Source organism: Nomascus leucogenys, chromosome 13 (genome assembly GCF_006542625.1).
Source record: "Nomascus leucogenys isolate Asia chromosome 13, Asia_NLE_v1, whole genome shotgun sequence".
Taxonomy (NCBI): domain Eukaryota; kingdom Metazoa; phylum Chordata; class Mammalia; order Primates; family Hylobatidae; genus Nomascus; species Nomascus leucogenys.
In genome coordinates this window covers 51,043,073-51,062,808 of record NC_044393.1, presented here as the reverse complement: position 1 = coordinate 51,062,808, position 19,736 = coordinate 51,043,073, and the positions used below count along the sequence as shown (strand labels likewise).

Sequence of the window (19,736 nt, the reverse complement as noted above, 5' to 3'; positions counted from 1 at the left end):
GGAGTCCCTCTCAGAGTATAGCAAGACTTCAGTACTTTATGCTTAGTGATGTAGTTGCCCAATTAATTCATCTTGCCTACTGCCGAGAAAAACCAATGCACTGAGAACAGCAGGTTTTTGCAGCAAAGAATTGAAAAATTGCAGGGCCAGGCAAACAGGACAAGAGAGGTTATTATTATTCAAATTGGTCTATGAAATTTTGGAGACTGGGTTTTGTTTCTTTTTTTTTGTTTTTGTTTTTTTAGGATAATTTGGCAAGCAGTGGGCTAGGGAATAGGGAATGCTGATTGGTTGGATCAGGGATGAAATCATAGGGTGTTAAAGCTGTCTTCTTGCACTGTCAGTCCCTGGGTAGGATTACAAGACCAGTTGAGCCATTTTATGGGTCTGGGTGGCGCCAGCTTGTCCATTAGAATGCAGGGTCCGAAAAATACCTCAAACACCAATTTTAGGTTTTACAATAGTGATGTTATCTGTAGGAGCAACTGGGGAGATTATGAATCTTGTGACCTCTGGCTACATGACTCCTGAGCCATAATTTCTAGTCTCGTGGCTAATTTGTTAGTTTTACAAAGGTGGTTTCAAAGGAGGGGGTAGTTTTGGGAAGGGCTGTTATCATCCTTCCTTTAAACTGTAAACTAAATTTCTTCCAAAGTTAGCTTGGCTACTCCCAGGAATGAACAAGCACAGCTTGGAAGTTAGAAGCAAGATGGAGTCAGCTATGTCAGATTTCTCCTACTGTCATAATTTTGCAAAGCAGTTTCAGTGATTGATTTACTGATTTTACGTAAGTATAAATGAGAGATGGGTATTGAATCAACTAGATGTGTATTTTTAATCTCTAAATTAAAGATTTAGTTCTTCAAGTATTAAAAAGGGTGGCTTGGCATTTGAGGGTTATTGAGGGACCCCTGAAGTGACACTGTATCTAGATAGATCTGTCTAGATCTAACTAGGTAGGTGGATGTATCTAGTTCACCTGGCCGAACGGCCTTTTTTCAAACCTGCTTTTATTCTGTGATGCCGTGGTTAGTAGTAGCAGTGCAGTCCCAGGTACTTAAGCCAGAAACTGTCATCTTTATTTCTTTCTCATGCAGCCATATCCAGTGAGTTTCCTATTCCTGTACATTTTATCTTACAGACATTGGTCCTTTCAGACCATCTCTCAGTGGTATGCAATAGTACTTGATTCTGCTTTGAATTTGACTTTTTCAATATTTTTTCTTTGTATTTATAACTTCTTAGAGGCAGATTCTACAGTAATCATAGTGTCACTAGCATTGAGGGCTAATCTTTTTAATATTTTTTGAGGACTGAAGGACAGTAGTTGGGGAGGAGTTAGATGAGATGGTCCATGGCTGCTGCTGCTTCTCATATGGCCAACCCCTTATGGCTGCAGAGGCCTAAAGAACTCGTGATGGCCTTCTCGCCTTGGCTTCTTCCAGAACTTGGAATTCTCCCAGCTCTACCACAAAGCTGTTTGCTGGGCTCCCTTTCTTCCATTCCCTCCCTTTCCTGTATGAACCAGTTGAATTATTTCCACAACCACCTAATGCAATTTAAGTTACTCTTCTGTCACAAAGATGGAATGTTTTTGTTTTCCTGGGTAATTGGCATATTTTAGCATTTTGGCTCTTTAACTCATTTTTTTTCCTGATGTCCAAGAATGGATGGATAATTGACATAGTCAATTATCTGTCATCTATCTGCCTTTTTGTACTACTAAAATTTCTGATGGTTTTGTTGTTAAAATATCTCTTTAGCTGAAAGTTTCTCTTATGTATCTTATAGGAAAAGCCACATTTATTTTCATAAATTGATTTTGAGCAGTGGCAGTTGCTTTCTTAATAACTTGCCCCCTTCTACTCACAGTACTTTTCCATGAGAAATGTATACAAAAGCATCTAGCCTAACACCTAAACACTTGATTTTTAGTTGAGGGTATTAGCTCCCTTTTCCTCTTGATTTGTAAAATATTGGTTTTTATTATAAATGTTAAAGTGATACATATTTATCATAGGAGAAGTGGAAAATGCAGGTTAAGTATAATGAAAGTTAGAATCACACAGTTGCTCTACTGTTGACATTGTGACTTTTCCCCAACAATATTAGCATCATATTTTTTATTTTCCTGTTTTCATTTAACATTACCAAAAGTATGGTCTCACATTACTAAATATCCTTTAAAAACATAATTTTATGACCACAACATTGTATTCTCTGAGTATGCCATAATGTATTTATTAAGCCATTCCCCTGTTTACAAATAGCATTCGTAAGTTGTCAAACTAATCTTTTATTTCTTTATGAGCTTTCTAGAGATAGAGATTTCTCAGTAACTCAGTAAATAGGAACATTTTCAGGCTTTTAAGACATCAGTCCCCACATATAAAATCATTCTCCAATCTTAGCTGCCATCCCATCCTGTATGTAGATACCCTGTTCATCTCTCTCAAGATCTTTATTCTAGACCTTCTTTGTCTTTCTTGGGCTCCAACACCTCACACCAAGATGTCTTACAAGTGGATGTCCTCCTTACCCTGCTTGAGTTTCTGTACCCTGTGCTTGGTCACCCCCACATGTGGTCATCCTTCTCGCCCTGCTTAGGCTCTAACTCTCCTCACCCCCACAAGGTCCTCCTTCACATCCCGCTTGGATTGATACCCCATGCCTGGCTACACCCATGCATCAGGCTCTCTCCACTGTAGCTCTGGCACCCTGCTTTAGGCCCCCATGGTTCTGCCCCATCTAATGGCTTCAGTGCTGAATTGTTCAGGAGAAGCAGAGGGAAAAGAGAAAGGAAGCTATAACGATTAAATGAGGAAACTTGCAAGTGCATAGTATCATGCCTGGCTTACTTGTAGGTGTTTGGTGGTAGAGTATGTGTGGATATTTAAATTCCACTCCTGATCCTGGACTTTTGAACCTTAGTGGTAAAAGGAAAAATACAAACATAACCTACTTGACTGCTTCTAATACCAACTCAGCTGCTTATGCTCTATCTGGTATCCCTCCAATCACTCTCTCTAGTGGACAATATATTCTGTCTCTCCAAGTGGTTGTTTTTTTACCTTTTTTATTGTCCCCATTCCCCAAACTCCCCAGCTTCCAAATTTCATCTAATGACTGCCTCCTGTTTAAACGAGATTAAGGTCACTAACATTAATGTATTTAACTGCCATAACCACTTCAAAATATTTCAGTATTTTTAGCTCTTCTTGCTTTACCTTCTTTCTTGAAACTCTTTCCTTGTTTAGCCTTAATTAGTATATTGCCCCAGTCCTCTTCCTACCTATCCAATTTTTGTAAGTCTCATTACCTGCTTTTGATTCTTCTCCCCTCCATATATATGTTTATCCTTCTTAATATTTTGTTCTTGGTCTCCTTAATATATTCAATTTGCTTAGGTGATCAGATTGACCACGTAACATCCAAACACCCAGTTTATTCTGCTGAGGTCCAGATTTTGTACCTTCCCAACTCTCCTGATCTCTAGCCATAATTCTTGGCTGTCTTATGGCTCCAATGGCTGGTTTTTTTGTTCTTTTTTACTTCTTTTTTCTTTTTTTGTAGAGACAGGCTTTCGCCATGATGCCCAGGTTGGTCTTGAACTCCTAGACTCAAACAATCTGCTCACCTCGGCCTCCCCAAGTGCCGGGATTATAGATGTGAGCCACTGCACCCAGCCAAATGGCCTTTTTTCAAACCTGCTTTTATTCCAGGATGTCATGGTTAATAGTAGCAGTGTAATCCCAGGTACTTAAGCCAGAAACTGTCATCTTTATTTCTTTCTCATGCATCCATATCCAGTGAGTTTCCTATTCTTGTACATTTTATCTTACAAACATTGGTCCTTTCAGACCACCTTTCAGCGGTATGCAACAGTACTTACCTGATTCTGCTTTGAATTATGAGTCTTTGAATATTTTTTTCTTTGGATTTATAACTTCTGAGAGGCAGATTCTACCATAATCATTTCTATTCATTGAAATAAAAAATACCTTCAAGACTTTTTTCTAAACTTGAGTCAGTGTTTTACTATGTCATTAACTGGCTTTCCTTGGCAATAGGAGCTGGATCAGGATTTGTGATTTGATTATAGGTATGTGGTCTGTAGTATCCTTTTTTGGGGATTAATGTAGAGAATGGTGTCGTTTTAGATGATGTTGGGAATATTTTAAGTAGCTTTAGCTTTAATTACTCGTAATGAATGGAACCTTTGGTAACTAGCTAGCTTTTAGTGTCTGCAGATGAGAATGTGTTTGGTGTTTTGATCCAAATGGCTAGCTAGATATATAAATTGACAGAATTCTAGAAATCTGTTTTCTTCCTTGAAAAGTCACATTGTGCCCCAACCAAAAGATTTCAAATCTTAAAAAAAAAAATTTATTTCTTTTTAAATTTGCCTTCTACTCCAGTAGCTTTACTTTTTTTAGTAACACTTTTTTATTGTATTCTGATAATGATTTATAGAAAAATAAATAAATGATTGGTTAAAGCAAAGAGATTTACAAGTGGTTGCAAAGCAAACTCTTTGCTTATAGTCAATAATATTTATTGCATGGTTTAGACTTCTTTTCCCAATCAGGATATCTTAAATTTGAATACTTACCCATTTAAGGTCTTCCTGAAATAACACTAGAATTGTAGGGCAATATTTTTAATGATTGGGTTATAGGTCTTCTATGGTTTGGCCTTTCATTATGTTTTTAGAGTTTGTTTTTTTTTTTTTTTTTGAAATGGAGTCTCACTCTGTCACCCAGGCTGGAGTGCAGTGGCGCGATCTCGGATCACTGCAAGCTCTGCCTCCCGGGTTCACGCCATTCTCCTGCCTCAGCCTCTCCGAGTAGCTGGGACTACAGGCGCCCGCCACCACGCCCGGCTAATTTTTTGTGTTTTTAGTAGAGACGGGGTTTCACCGTGGTCTCGATCTCCTGACCTCGTGATCCGCCCGCCTCGGCCTCCCAAAGTGCTGGTATTACAAGCGTGAGCCACCGCGCCCGGCCATGTTTTTAGAGTTTTAAAAAAAAGATTGATTCAGAAAAGTTAGAGATTTGGTAAAATAATTTGGTAGTTGTTATACATTTGAAAGAGTTGCTAGCTATGGACATTTTCTCAGACTACAGCTTTCTGTGTGACATTATCATCATAGTTTATATTGTGTAATTAAATGATTCATCTTCCTCATTTGATCCTCATCATTAAAGTCACCTGAGTATCTGACTTATACAAACTTCTTTAGGGGTGTGTGTGCATGTGTGTGTAATTGTCCATTGCACATGTGTTTAATGGATAACTAGAAACATTGAACAATATGTAGATTAAAATAGGATGTGGTAAAAAAAAAAAAAAGAATGGGGTAGCACATAAATTGAGTAGTAGGTTAGAAATAAGGCCTATTAGGAGCAGTTTCAGGATTCAGAGATATTTCTATGTGGTCCAAGAGACAAATTTGTTTGAGAAGTAGTAGTTATGAGCAAAACCAGTGAAAACCTATTTAATATCCAAAGGATTGAGAACTTTACTTTTGAATTAAAAGTCTTAAAGAATGTCAAAATAATTAGTTTCCACTATTTCTGGATGAGATTTGTCTGAAGGTTATTCATCATTCTAATGATTTGAAGTGGCCCAGATGTCTCTTATTTTTTGCAATATGAACAGAAGTACTGAGAATAATTGTGGAATGTTCATCATGACAACATAATTTTGGGGATTATAGACATAATTTTCTTTCATGGGTGATTAGTGTTTTATTTTCACATCCACTATCAACAAAATGATTTTGTTAGCAGCTCCATTTTATCTATAAACTAAGCAGTTCACAAAAATATTACACTGGCAATTAATTAGGAAAAAGACTTTTATCTGCACACCCCTGTTTTGGCTTTCTTCTTTGTACCTTCTGCCTACATCTTTCCTTTTTTTTTTTTTTTTTTTTGAGATGGAGTCTCGCTCTGTCACCCAGGCTGGAGTGCAGTGGCGCGATCTCAGCTCACTGCAAGCTCTGCCTCCCGGGTTCACGCCGTTCTCCTGCCTCAGCCTCTCCAAGTAGCTGGGACTACAGGCGCCCGCCACCACGCCCGGCTAATTTTTTGTATTTTTAGTAGAGACGGGGTTTCACCGTGGTCTTGATCTCCTGACCTCGTGATCCGCCCGCCTCGGCCTCTCAAAGTGCTGGGATTACAAGCGTGAGCCACCGCGCCCGGCCCTGCCCACACCTTTCTAACTACTCTTGTTGCTTCTATCTGATTTTATAGTATTGAATCTTTTGTCTCTCTGTAATCGTTATATTATCCAAATTGTTAGTGAGATGAATATTGTCATAATTAAATATAGTTCAGCTTTAGCAATTTAAAAGTGAGATAATTGAAGCCTAGAGAGATTAAGATTTGCCAAGAAAGAAAAGAACTAATATTTTTACAGTGCACCAACTATATACAAGACTATCTTTTTACATTTCAGTTCTGTGAAATGTGTTTTATTGTCCCCATCATACGGAGGTTGAAAGGTCAAGTACCTTGTCTATGTCCATGAGGCTCTAGTTATGGTGGAGGTAGGATAAAAATCCAGATCTCTTAAACAGTCCAGGGTCTTTTCCATTTGTATCAGCAAATATTAAAAGCTGGGGAAAACAAAGTGTTAAAAACCAACACTCCAAATATGACAAAATGTATTTTCTTCTCCTTTTTTTCTCTGAGAATTTGTCTTTTTAAAATTAAAAAAGAAAATTTTCAGTAGCTTTTGGGGCACAAATGGTTTTTGGTTACATGGATGAATTATATAGTGATGAAGTCTGAGATTTTATTGTACCTGTTACCTGAGTAGTGTACATTGTACCCAGTATGTGGTTTTTTATCCCTCATCCCCCCCTTCCCACCCTACCCCTTCTGAGTCTCCATAGTCCATTATATCACTCTCTGTGCCTTTGTGTACTACCCATAGCTTAGCTCCCACTTATAAGTGAGAACTTATGGTATTTGATTTTCTATTCCTGAGTTGACAAAGTGTATTTTCTGACTGATAACATTTATTTCTATAAAAAGACTCAAAAAATTACCTTTGGTTGTACAGCTATTAAATCACTATTAAAATATGGAATGTTGGGCCGGGTGCAGTGGCTTACCCCTGTAATTTCAGCACTCTGGTAGGCCGAGGCGGGCGGATCACTTGAGGTCAGGAGTTCGAGACCAGCCTGACAAACATGGTCAAACCCCGTCTTTACCAAAAACGTTAAAAAATTAGCCGGGTGTGGTGGTGAGCACCTGTAGTCCTAGTTACTCGGGAGGCTGAGGCAGAAGAATCGCTTGAACCTGGGAGGTAGAGATTGCAGTGAGCCGAGATCATGCCACTGCACTCCAGCCTGGGTGACAAAGTGAGACTTCGTCTCTAAATAAATAAATAAATAAATAAATAAATAAATAAAATATGGGATGTTTGCATTAGGTATAAAAGCAACATAACCTTTGCCTATTAGCATCTTATGATTGATGATACATATACCAAAAAAAGTCACAAAAAAAGTAATGTTTTTAAAATATCAATTTAGAGATGGAAAGAGTCACCCAAGGCTTGTGCATCTCTTTTTTTTAATTTTTTTTTTTTGTTTTAAAGAGGTTATCTCGAGATTTTGTTGTTGTTGTTACCTAGGCTGGAGTGCAATGGTGCAATCATAGCTTACTGTAGCCTCGAACTCCTGGGCTCAATAAATCCTTGCCCCTCAGCCTCCCAAGTAGCTAGGACTACAGACACATGCTACTGTACCTGGCTGATTTTTAATTTTTTTAAATAGAGATGGGGGTCTCACTGTGTTGTCCAGGCTGGTCTTGAACTCCTGGTCTCAAGTGATCCTCCTGCCTTGGCCTTGCCTTGCAAGGTGCTCATATGATAGGCATGAGCCACCAAGCCCAGCCCTATCTCAAGACATTCTGTAATCTCTTGCCTTGAGGGTATTATTGTTACACTTTTTTTTTTTTTTTTTTCTGACATGGAGTCTTGCTCTGTCACCCAGACTAGAGTGCAGTGGTGTGATCGCGGCTCACTGCAACCTCCGCCTCCCAGGTTCAAGTGATTCTCCTGCCTCAGCCTCCTGAGTAGCTGGAACTACAGGCGCCCACCACCACACCCAGCTAATTTTTGTATTTTTAGTAGAGATAGGGTTTCACCATGTTGGCCGGGCTAGTCTGGAACTCCTGACCTCAGGGGATCTGCCTGCCTTGGCCTCCCAAAGTGCTAGTATTACAGATGTGAGCCACTGTGCCCAGCCTTGTTGTTATACTTTTAACAGATACTCTTGCTAACAAAATTAGACAGCATTTATCCTGGCACATGATTGGCCTCTGATGTTTGTTGCATGGGGTTCATCTAGGAATAAATTTGGGCTTTGTGTTTTCTTTTTGTATGGCATTTAGTGTTTGTGAGAATTAATAGCTTGATTTTCAGAGTTTCTTAAATGAGATTCAGAGAAAAGAAACTAAATATGGTGGTAGGAAAAATTAGAGCTTTGACATACAGTATTATGATATATCTGTTCATTAGTTAAGGAAACTAGGTGCTTTAAATATGTTTGCAAATCTGGGTCTCTTTTTGCCTTGCTTATTTTTATTTGTGAATTCTTAATCTTTTATCTAAGCACTCAATCTAATTAAACTATTGATAACTACCTTTTTGAAGCAAGACACCTTCTCTTTGGCCTCTTGATACCTGAGCCACTGCTGTTCTGAATGTGATAACCTAGGGGTAATTAGATAGCCTAAGAGTAGCTTTTCAAATTGTTTTTCAAAGATACTTCTTTTCTAAAATTCCTAAGTGATACGTTTCTCATTTCAGCATCTGATTATCTAGGTTTTAACATTTGTACTTTTGATACCATCATATTCATAACAAAGTTGTTTCATAGGAGCCAGAGCTGACCTTGGCAGATACCTAGACAAAGGCAGTCTTTTTCTGTACCTACCAATCCTCCCGTTTCTTTACGCTTTTCTTTCCTTCCCAGTTTTCCCTTCCTCCATTTCCCCCTTTCCCTTTTCTTCCCCTTTCCCATTTTGTTTGTCTCAGTGTATAGAAATATATAAAATTAGAGTAACGGTAGGAGGAGGTACATGATTCTCTATAAGGTTCCTATTCAGTGATAGTAACTTTACTAGTTACTATGGAACATATTAGTTTCTATGATAACTAGTTCAAATTACTTTGGAATCCAATAGACCTGGGTTCGAATCCTGGTTTATAAAAGTAGTACATCTCCATTGTGGAGAGGGGCAGGGGAGGAAGTGATACAGTGGCTGGGCGCAGTGGCCCACACCCGTAATCCCAGCACTTTGGGAGGCTGAGGTAGGTGGATTGCTTGAGCCCAAGAGTTCAAGGCCGCATAGGGAGCAACATAAGGAGCCCTCACCTCTACAAGACATAAAAAATTAGCTGAGCGAGGTGGGGGCGCACCTGTGGTCCCAGGTGCTCAGGATGCTGAGGTGGGAGGATTGATTGAGCCTGGGAGATCAAGGTTGCAGTGAGCCAAGATCATGCTGCTACACTCCAGTCTGGGTGACAGAGTGAGACCCTGTCTTTAAAAAAAAAAAAAAGTGATACAGTAACAATGAATATAAGGCAGAAAGGAAAAGTGCTGTTGTCTTTGGTACTTCTCAGAGGTAATCATTATTAATGATTTTCATGTATCCTTCTAAATATCTGCTGTATATATTTACATATATTTAATATAGCATATTAGCTATGTTAATTTCAGTTTTTACAGCATGTATATAATGTTCATTTTCCTGTTAGAAATTTTCCTGTTAGAACGGTCTTCAGTAGGTCAGAAAGCATCTAAAAAATATTCATATAGTTGAATTTTCATCTGTTTGATATTACTAAATTCCAGCATCTCAATTTCTCTTTTTTTTTCTTTTGACTCTTACTCTTCTTACTGCTTTCAGGATGCTGTTCCATAATTTTTTTTTTTTTAAATCAGTTTTGACCTCTGTAATGGCTCAAACTTTAGATGAGAAAACATACTAGAAGTGGAGATGACAGAAAATGGTATTTGTATCTTAAGACTTCAGTCTTCTCAGGGAAGTAGTAACTGGCTAGACATTCTTCCAGGAATGGTGATGGTCACAGTAATTAGAAATTAAAGCTTGTGGGAAGAAAATCTTTAATTGACCTTGCTGTCATTAAGAAGAAGGAGTTATTGTAAGGCATTGGTATAGGACTGTCGGACATGTTACCAAAGATACAGGATGAGTTTGTAGATGACAAAGTGCATGGTCATCTGGGACTAGGAATGGAAAAGCTGACTGTAGGTCAGCTCTGGGTATGAGTGCACCAGAGGCTTAAGGTATTCAGGGCGTCTCTGGGAGTAATAACAAGAACCTTGATAAAGTTGCTTACCATAGCCAAGCACCAGAGAAAGGAACTTCACATTCTCACAATATACAAAACTATTGGCTACAAAATATAAATCAGGATTTCAGAGTCTCCTCTTATATGATGGAACAATGTTTTTCCCTCCTTGAAACAGATCATTACTTATGAAGAATATGGTTGGATATCTATACCATTACTTGCACATTAATTACCTTGGTATATCTCTCTCTGTGTATCTATCAACAAAACATTATTTGAGTATATATCCTTTCAAAATGTTAGGTACTTTTTTTTTTTGAGATGGAGTTTCACTCTTGTCGCCCAGGCTGGAGTGCAATGGTGCGATCTCGGCTTACTGCAACCTCCTCCTCCCGAGTTTAAGCAATTCTCCTGCCTCAGCCTCCCAAGTAGCTGGGATTACAGGCGTGCGCCACCACGCCCAGCTAATGTTTTGTATTTTTAGTAGAGACGGGGTTTCACCATGTTGGCCAGGCTGGTCTGACCTCAAGTGATCCACCCACCTCGGCATCCCAAAGTGCTGGGATTACAAGCATGAGCCACTGTGCCCGGCCTAGAATGTTAGGTACTTTTAAAGAAACCTCTTTTCTGTGAACCTATGGATTATGTTGAATAGGCCCTTTTCTAAACACACAAACACTGGAGCCATTGGGGGAGAGATGAGAAAAAGAGAACAGTTAGGAGGTACCAAAAATTTCGAAGTAGTCAAAATATTACATAATATTTATTTCTCAATTGAAGACATACCATCTTATTAAAATTACTGTGCCATTAGACAAATGTTACCACTGATCTTCTTTTAATCTTTTGTATGCCATTTTTAAAAAAGTAGTTATTTTCTTCCTGAGTTTTCTTTCACAGAGAACTATAATTGAACTTGGCCTTGCGATTTAATTTTGTGTAGAAGAAATTTGTTAAAAACCACCTGTCAAACTTATGTGACTCAATCAAGTCTGCCAAGTCGCTCTGGGCAATAGACTGAGACCCTGTCTCAAAAAATAAAAAAATAAATAAAAGGGATACAGGAACAATAAATATAAAGCAGAAGGGGAAAGTGCATTATTTGTGTTTAGAGGTAAAATGGAAATGTGTGTTAATGGAAATGTCTGTTAGGGGTAAAATATAAATGTTGGAAATAGTTTGGGTGTATTTGTGTGTTAGAGGTAAAATAGTTGGAAAACCTGTCCCGTTATTTTTTAACTTTGGTAGCACAGCTCTGCAAATTATTCTTGATCCATGACCCTAAGTCTTGAGAAGATGGTTCTTCTCTTTCCTAGTCCTAAGTGTCACTTCTTTTCTTGCCCTATAATGATTGACGGTAGAATTATGTTTCATTCAGGGAAGAGCTTGACTCTAGCCACAGGGGTTCTGATCTACTGTCTTGCCAGCTGGGAATAAAGTGAGACTAAAGGCTGGAAGAGATCTTTAGAATCCCTTCACTCTCACTTCTAGGATCTGGCTACCACTCTGATTTCATGAGGCCACTGGTGTACTACACACATATCCCAAGAAACAAACAATGTCAGAGATAATTCAGTCTGAATTCATATGTAAGGGTAATTTGTTAAAGGCATACACATTATTAAGCAAAACCCTGAACATCTCCTTCTGAGACACCTGCATTTAGGTTAACCAGCATCCTCACAGTTTTCTCCAAAAAAGTAGTCTGTTTGCTTAAGTAACTAAAATGTTCATTCTGGTAGTATTTTTTTTTTTTTTTTTTGAGATGGAGTCTTGCTCTGTCACTAGGCTGGAGTGCAGTGGTGCAATCTCGGCTCACTGCAACCTCCACCTTCCAGGTTCAAGCGATTCCCCTGCCTCAGCCTCCTGAGTAGCGGGGACTACAGGTCTGCACCACCACGCCTGGCTAATTGTGTGTGTGTGTGTGTGTGTGTGTGTGTGTGTGTGTGTGTGTGTGTGTTTTAGTAGAGACAGGGTTTCACCATTTTGGCCAGGATGGTCTCCATCTCCTGACCTCATGATCCGCCTGCCTGGCCTCCCAAAGTGCTGGGATTACAGGCATGAGCCACCATGCCTGGCCTATCTGGTAGTATTTCCAAAACAAGAAGTCTGCTGCAAAGGAGAACTGATTCCTGCACTTACAGACATTTAATTGCTGTAATTGAAAATGAAATTTATCTAGTTTAAAAAAATTAAGAGGCCTCCCCACTGCCACCATGAGACATTCTATTAACAGTAAAAGTTGCCCTTCCTCTCACCTATCAAATCTTTGAATAAATGTGTCTTTCCAGTAAAACAAACCATTTTATCCTGTGGCTTTTTTAATAGGAATGTCTATCCACCCACCTTTAGAATTGCATTCTGCTATTTACAGTGAAACGTGTCAGCTTTCAAGAAGCATTTCCATTTTTACCTACTGCTTCACTGCGGAGTTTCTTAGGCTTTCTATACCTTTCTAAGCCTCAGGCCTATTAAGTACCGTGCTGGAGTTGCCTTGAACCTAGTTATGCCAAGGATTGACATGCATTTGTGATTTGGTCTATTGAATAGGATTATTTTATTTTTCCTGATTTTAGGATTATAGGACACGTATCTACACATTCACATTCTTGAGTCACCTAGAAATAAAAATAGTTCTTTTGTAGACAAGTTAGGCACACTTCTGTATATGAAAACAAAATACTGCCAAAATAGTTATTAAAACATATTGGTACCTATTCTTTATTAGTTTTAATTATTATTTTACTAAAAAGTATGTGGTGCATTGAAATAGTGACACTTTTTTTTTTTTTTTTTTTTTTTGAGACAGGGTCTCACTCTGTCACCCAGGCAGAGTACAGTGGCATGATCATGGTCCACTGTAGCGTCAACCTCCTGGGCTCCAGTGATCCTCCCACCTCAGCCTTCTGAGTAGCTGGGACTGCAAGGGCACCCTACCATGCCGGGCTAATTTATTGTGTTTTTTGAAGAGACAGGGTTTTGCCATGTTGTTCAGGCTTGTCTCAAACTCCTGGGCTCAAGCAATTCGCCTGCCTCGGCCTCCCAAAGTGCTAGGATTACAGGCATGAGCCACCATACCCAGCCTAAAAAAATAAATTACTGCACCTGGCCTAAAAAAATAAATTATTATTTGCATTTAAGCCCAGTTATTCTGAATTATTTTATTAGAGCAGAATTATTCATGTGGAATCTACGTTCCCATACTTACCTTTTCTGATTTTAAGGAAGATGATTGATTGATTGATTGAATTTAGAATTTAAGAGACGAGGGGCAACTAATCACTGCAGGTCACCTCTACCATTAGGACTAACCAGTTGGTTGTTGTTTACCTAGAGTTTCTTAATCCTGCTTCCTAGAGATTCATGGCAGTTTTAGTTACATATAAGTATGTTGTTTGGTCTAGGTAGCTTGGTCTAGGTGTTACAATATTTTAATTTTGGGGGTATAATATGGTTTTTTGTTGTTGTTGTTGGTTTTTTGTTTGAGACAGAATACTCTGCTGCCCTGGCTGGAGTGCAGTGGCATGATCATGGCTCACTGCAGCCTCAACCTCCCAGGTTCAAGCAATCCTCCCACCTCAGTCCCCTGAGTAGCCAGGACTACAAGCATGTGCCACCACACCCAGCTAATTTTTTAATTTTTTGTAGAGACAGGTCTCACTACCTTGCCAAGATTGGTCTCAAACTCCTGGGCTCAAGCGATTCTCCCACCTCAGCCTTCCAAAGTACTGAGACTGCAGGCAAGAGCCACTCTGCACTCAGCCATAATATGATTTTTAAAATAAAAGAGTCATAGGCAAGTGGTGAAAAAGAGAATAGGATTTACAGGACCAGAAAAATTAATATGAGCAAGGTAACGTATAAGAGAGAATAGCCGGGTGCATTGGCTCACCCCTGTAATCCCAGCACGATGGGAGGCCGAGGTGGGTGGATCATGAGGTCAGGAGATCGAGACCATCCTGGCTAATGCAGTGAAACACCGTCTCTACTAAAAATACAAAAAATTAGCCAGGCGTGGTGGCACGCGCCTGTAGTCCCAGCTGCTCAGGAGGCTGAGGCAGAAGAATCACTTGAACCCGGGAGGCGGAGGTTGCAGTGAGCTGAGATTGCGCCACTGTACTCCAGCCTGGGCAACAGAGCGAGACTCCATCTCAAAAAAAAAAAAAAAAAAAAAAAAGAATAACAGACATTAAAGGCTCTTATCGAGTCACTTAAGTTATTTTATTCTACCTCCTTTTAATCCATTCTGGTGTTCTCAGTTTCTCAGTTCTTGAAATTGAGATTTAAAAAATAATGTGTAGATTAAAGGACTTTAGGGTAAATTATGTTGTGAGTCAGAAAATACTCTTTCCTCCTGTATTTTCTTATAATATTGCCTATCTCTGGTCGTTTTCTGTCTCTAGTCTCTTAAGTGTAGTTATCTGAAATATTTTTAATTTCTTAGGATTCTCATTTTAAATTAATGCAAATAATGAAAATTCCTAGTCACAATTATATGGTGTTGACCCATTTCAGTGTCATTTGGGATATGGGGAATTAAGTGGAAACTGGAGACAGTAGGAGCTAATAGCAAATTACTTGGGTGGGAACAATAAAGATTGATTTGTTCATCCTGCCCTGGTGAAGGTATAGTTCAGAGAACTTTCCAGCATCTAAGAATAATAAAAATAGAAGCTGTAAGAAATTCTGCTTCATAATTATTTTCCTGTGTCTTCAATCATTTCACAACTTTGTTTTCCAATTTAAACTTTAAGTGGTAATTGCAGTCTGCATGTTTATAAATTTTTAATTGTATAGCATGTTAGTACTTTTCTCCTTTAAAAATAATGCCATAAAGAATTTATCACTTGGAGGTTTTTCCCCAAATATAACAGAGCTGTAGCAATTGTGTTTATTTACAATTAAGGATTCCCTAGGGCAGTGGTTTTCAACATCAGAATCATCAAGAGGGATTTTAAAAAGTTATTTAATTTTTATTTTAGGTTCAGGGATACATGTCCAGGTTTGTTATATAGGTAAACTCATGACTTGGGGGTTTGGTATATAGGTTATTTCATCACCTGGGTACTAAGCATAGTACCTGATAGTTTTTTGTTTTTTTTGTGAACCTCTCCCTCCTTTGAACCTTCTCCCTCAATTAGGCCCCAGTGTCTGTTGTTCCCCTCTCTGTTCAAGAGGGATTTTTAAAACATAGGTTTTAGGGCCTCACTCCTGTATTTCTGATTCAGTAACTCTGGAGTGGGGCCTGAGAGTTTGCATTTCTAACAAGTTCCAAGGTGATGCTAATACTACTGGTCCTGAAATCATACTTTGAGAACCACTGCAATAATATGATACTGATCTGAGAAGTCTGAGATAGGGCTAAATCTAATCTGTGCTGAATGAATACTGAGTTGCTTGTATTTCAAGCAGAGTTATACCTATTTGATGGGTACCAGCAATGATCATTTAATGTGGTGTCTTCTTTTCGTAGATTGGAGCATATGATCAACAAATATGGGAAAAATCTGTTGAACAGAGAGAAATCAAGGTAACGAGTTTATTTCATTTTGTTTATTTTGAAACATAGTTCAATGAATTATTAATTACATTCTCTGTAGTTTTTTTAATATACTTTTAAGATATAAATTACTATTCTATTGAAGCTTTTAAAGAAAGAAGTAAACTTTATTTACCATAGTCACGTTTACTTCTGATGTTGGTTTTTTCTTTTTATCATCTTTCTGTTCTTTTAAAATTGAATTTCTAATGACTATTTTTTTGTCAGCTTTTTTCCCCTTTCACTTGTCACCTTATACTTCTAGTTTGCTTTTCCTCCCTTTTGATGCTGTCATTGCTCTGTACAGTTTATTAAACTGGTAAGTGTTTCAGGATTTTTCCCGCCTGAGTGATCCTGTGCAAATGCTGCTCTGCTTAATTGAGATCTGCTTTTTGGTGCTACTAACAGATTGACTTGGACTCAAAAAGAGTCACTGAAAAGTTGGTCATTTTAAAAAAGAATTTAGGACAGTAAAGCACTAATTAAAATGTTTTTGTAGCAGGCATTTTCTTCCTGAACATGTAATCATGTCTCTTATGCTGATAAAATATTCTCATAGATTACCTCGCTAGCATGAAAACTGTTTTTCAACTGAATTTATTGTTTCCCAGCACTCTTTATTGGTAATAAGATTTATATTTTTCATTTGCATAGATACTAATCAGTGTGTTTCTGCACGAGCTAAATTTAATCTGGGCACAGACAGTATTACTTTAGTTACTTGACATTTTCTATTTTGTATAGAAAAGTTTTCATTAGATTGAAAACAAGTGTCTATAGTTACTAAAAATCAGTCCAAAAATTTGTTAATGTTTAGACTACTTAGTCACTTGTAATAAAGAGCAAGATTCTTTCCCATTTGGCAATGATAATCTCTAAACTTTTGAGGAAGGATTAATACATTTAACAAAGTTTTGGTATGTGTTAAATATAGGATTAAGTCATGGGACAGAAAGATAAAATAGATTATAGTTTTGTAGGGGAGATGCATAATTACACATGGGATAAATTCCTTTAAGAGAGGCATGTCTAAAACTCTATAGAAGAGTGAGAGGGGAGACAAGCCTGGGGAGGTTGGGAAAGATTTCGTAGAGGAAGTGGTTCATTAACTTAAGGAAGACATTTCAGACAGATGAAGAGCAGATGGAAATATATGTAAAGGATGGAAGAAACATGACTGCGGCAGGACTCCCCAAGGAGTTTGATTTGGTAATAGGTTGGATAGAGGAAGGAGACTAATGTCATTAGGAGTAAAACTAGAAAGGAAAATGGAAGTCAGATTATGAAGGGGCTTGAATGCCTTGCCAAAGAGTTTAGACATAATCTGGAAAACAACAGGGGAGATAATTGGAAGATTTTAAGCAGAAGGTTATATTTTAACAAATGTAGACAGGCAGCACTAAGGATGATAAGAAATACTGGAAGAAGAGCACATTTAGAATTCTGTTATAGAAATATCTATTTGGTACTTGGGAGGGACATTTGAGAGTTCTCAGTTGATAAAGTGTGAATATGTATAGGTATGTGTTTGTATGTGATACATACATACATACATACATACATATATAACATTATATAGATATAGCCATAGGAATGAGTAGATTTCTGTTGAATGATGAAATAAAAGGGCTGAGAACAGAGCATTGGGAAATAACTATCATTTAATGGGTAGGTAGATAAAGAGATGCAAGTAAAGAAGGAAAGAGAAGTAGGAGATCCATGAGAAAATAGTATGGAGAGAGTATGAAGATGAGTTGGGATAGTCAAGCAAATAAAGAGCAGCAGAGAGGTCTAGTAAGATGCCATAATACCTTTTATTCTCTTTAACAGTTAGAAAGCCTTTAACTCATTAGACAGGAGATATTAAGTACCTTGAGAGGTTATGTTATCAGGTTGACACATTTGGAATTTAAAAGCCTCAGAAAAAATACATATAAATAATTTTTTTTAGTTTTTGGGAGCTATTCACAAATCACTACATTACTTATGTAACCTCCTCTTTTTTAAAATAACTCTTTTAAATCCTAAATAGACGTTAGGGTGAGGAAGGATTATATTGGTTACTACTTGGTGTTGCTAACAGGATGATCTTAGGGAAAGTTAGGACCTACAACTTCTTTCTGAAGTATGTCTCCCTTTAAAGATAATACCTTGTAATAGTAATTGAAGAATTAAAAACATAAAAACTTGCTCTTTTGGCAGGTCTGAAGGTAGCAAGTTATCTCGATTGTTCACAGACAGTTATAGATCAGATGAACTCCTTGTTTCACTCTTTCCCTCTTTCCCACTATTGCACTTGACTAGTCTTTAAAAATAAAGATAAAAATAAGACAAAATTAAAGAAAAGTTGTTCTCATTTTTCCTTTTGAGGTGATAAAAAAATTTCTAAAACTAGATAGTGGTAATGGTTGCACAATATTATGGATGTACTTAGAACCACTGAATTATAGATTTTTATTTTTTCCTTTTCGTTTGTACAAAGTCATGGAGTACATGTGCAATTTTGTTACATGCATAGTTTGCGTAGCAGTCAAGTCAGAGCTTTTGGGGTATCCATGACATGAATAATATTAGTACACACTACCCATTAATCAGTTTATCTGGCTCACACCTGAAATCCCAACACTTTAGGAGGCCAAGGTGGGGGGATTGCTTGAGTCCAGGAGTTAAGACCAGCTTGGGCAACAAAGTGAGACACTATCTCTAAAAAAAAAAAATTATTTTTCTTAATTAGCTGGGACATACCTGCAGTCCCACCTACTTGAGAGGCTGAGCCAGGAGAATCACTTGAGCCCAGGAGTTCGAGGCTGTAGTGAGCCATGATCACACCACTGCACTCCAGCCTGGGCAACAGAGTGAGACTTTGTCTCTAAAAAATACATACATACATAGATACATAAATAATAAACTTATCATCCTCCCTACTCTTGTTATTTTTAATTAAAAGGATCAATTTGTTAACAAGCCTAAAAGCACATTTCATTTTTACTAAACGTTCTAGTGGAGGCAAATTATAGTGTAAAATAATTTTGTATTTATTCTAAGGAAGTTAGAGAGGTACATAACTGTGGTGTATTAATGTTAATATTTGATTAAGAAAAAAACACTCTGCCTTTTGTTTAGAGAACAGTGTACCAAATATATTGAGTTTGTCCAATGTAATTGATTCTTTCATTAGTTGTCAATGCAGTGAGCAGCTACTAGAGAAATCAAAGACATGAAAATATATTTTTCAGAAGTGTTTATTTTTCAATTAAAGACCCAGAGTTGATATTGCTAAAGCATAAAATATTTTGTAAGTTGCAAATTATTTTTTCATAACTATTTTAGAAATTATAACTAACAACTTTGATTTTTTCTGATTACCGTGACCAAAATTTAAAAGTAAATTTGGAAGTTCTTCCTGTTTTGCTATCTACTAGACTTTTAAAGCTTCTTAAAAGACTAGACTTAAAAAGCTTATAAAGTCATTACAGAGAAAAAGGGGGTGGGGGAACTAAACAAGATTTCTAGAAAATGAAACTTTATGTACTTTGATGGAGTCTAAATATTAACAATACACAGAAGTCTAGATAACTGAACAGAAGCACTTTCTAAACTTAAACAGCCCATTTCATTTTTTTTTTTTTTGGCCCAACATTATCTGTATACTTAGAGAATTTTTTTTTAAATAAAAAACTTCATACTACTGTGTTTGAGTCATTTCACTATAGGAACATACTATAAGAATTTAAATTATATTTAATAAATAAAATATTTTTATTATTGGGTATTAATTGCATTTGTGCTGCTTGTTTCTACTTTCTAGTTTGTACATAAATTAGCAGTTTTAAAAATCTCATTCTTTTTTTTAAGAAAA

At 37.5% G+C, this 19,736-nt stretch overlaps 1 protein-coding gene across 8 annotated transcripts in view; it reads left to right on the top strand.

Annotated features, from left to right (window-relative positions):
• PHTF2 (putative homeodomain transcription factor 2) overlaps positions 1-19,736 on the top strand; it is a 153,023-nt gene that overhangs the window by 73,724 nt on the left and 59,563 nt on the right. For 7 of the 8 annotated variants that reach the window (XM_030825905.1, XM_030825903.1, XM_003268194.2 and 4 more), the window contains exon 3: positions 15,812-15,868. In XM_030825905.1, coding sequence (XP_030681765.1) covers positions 15,812-15,868 — 57 coding nt within the window. Of the gene's footprint in view, positions 1-15,811; positions 15,869-16,184; positions 16,197-19,736 lie in introns of all 8 variants that reach the window. The other variant, XM_030825901.1, reaches the window with a different exon arrangement.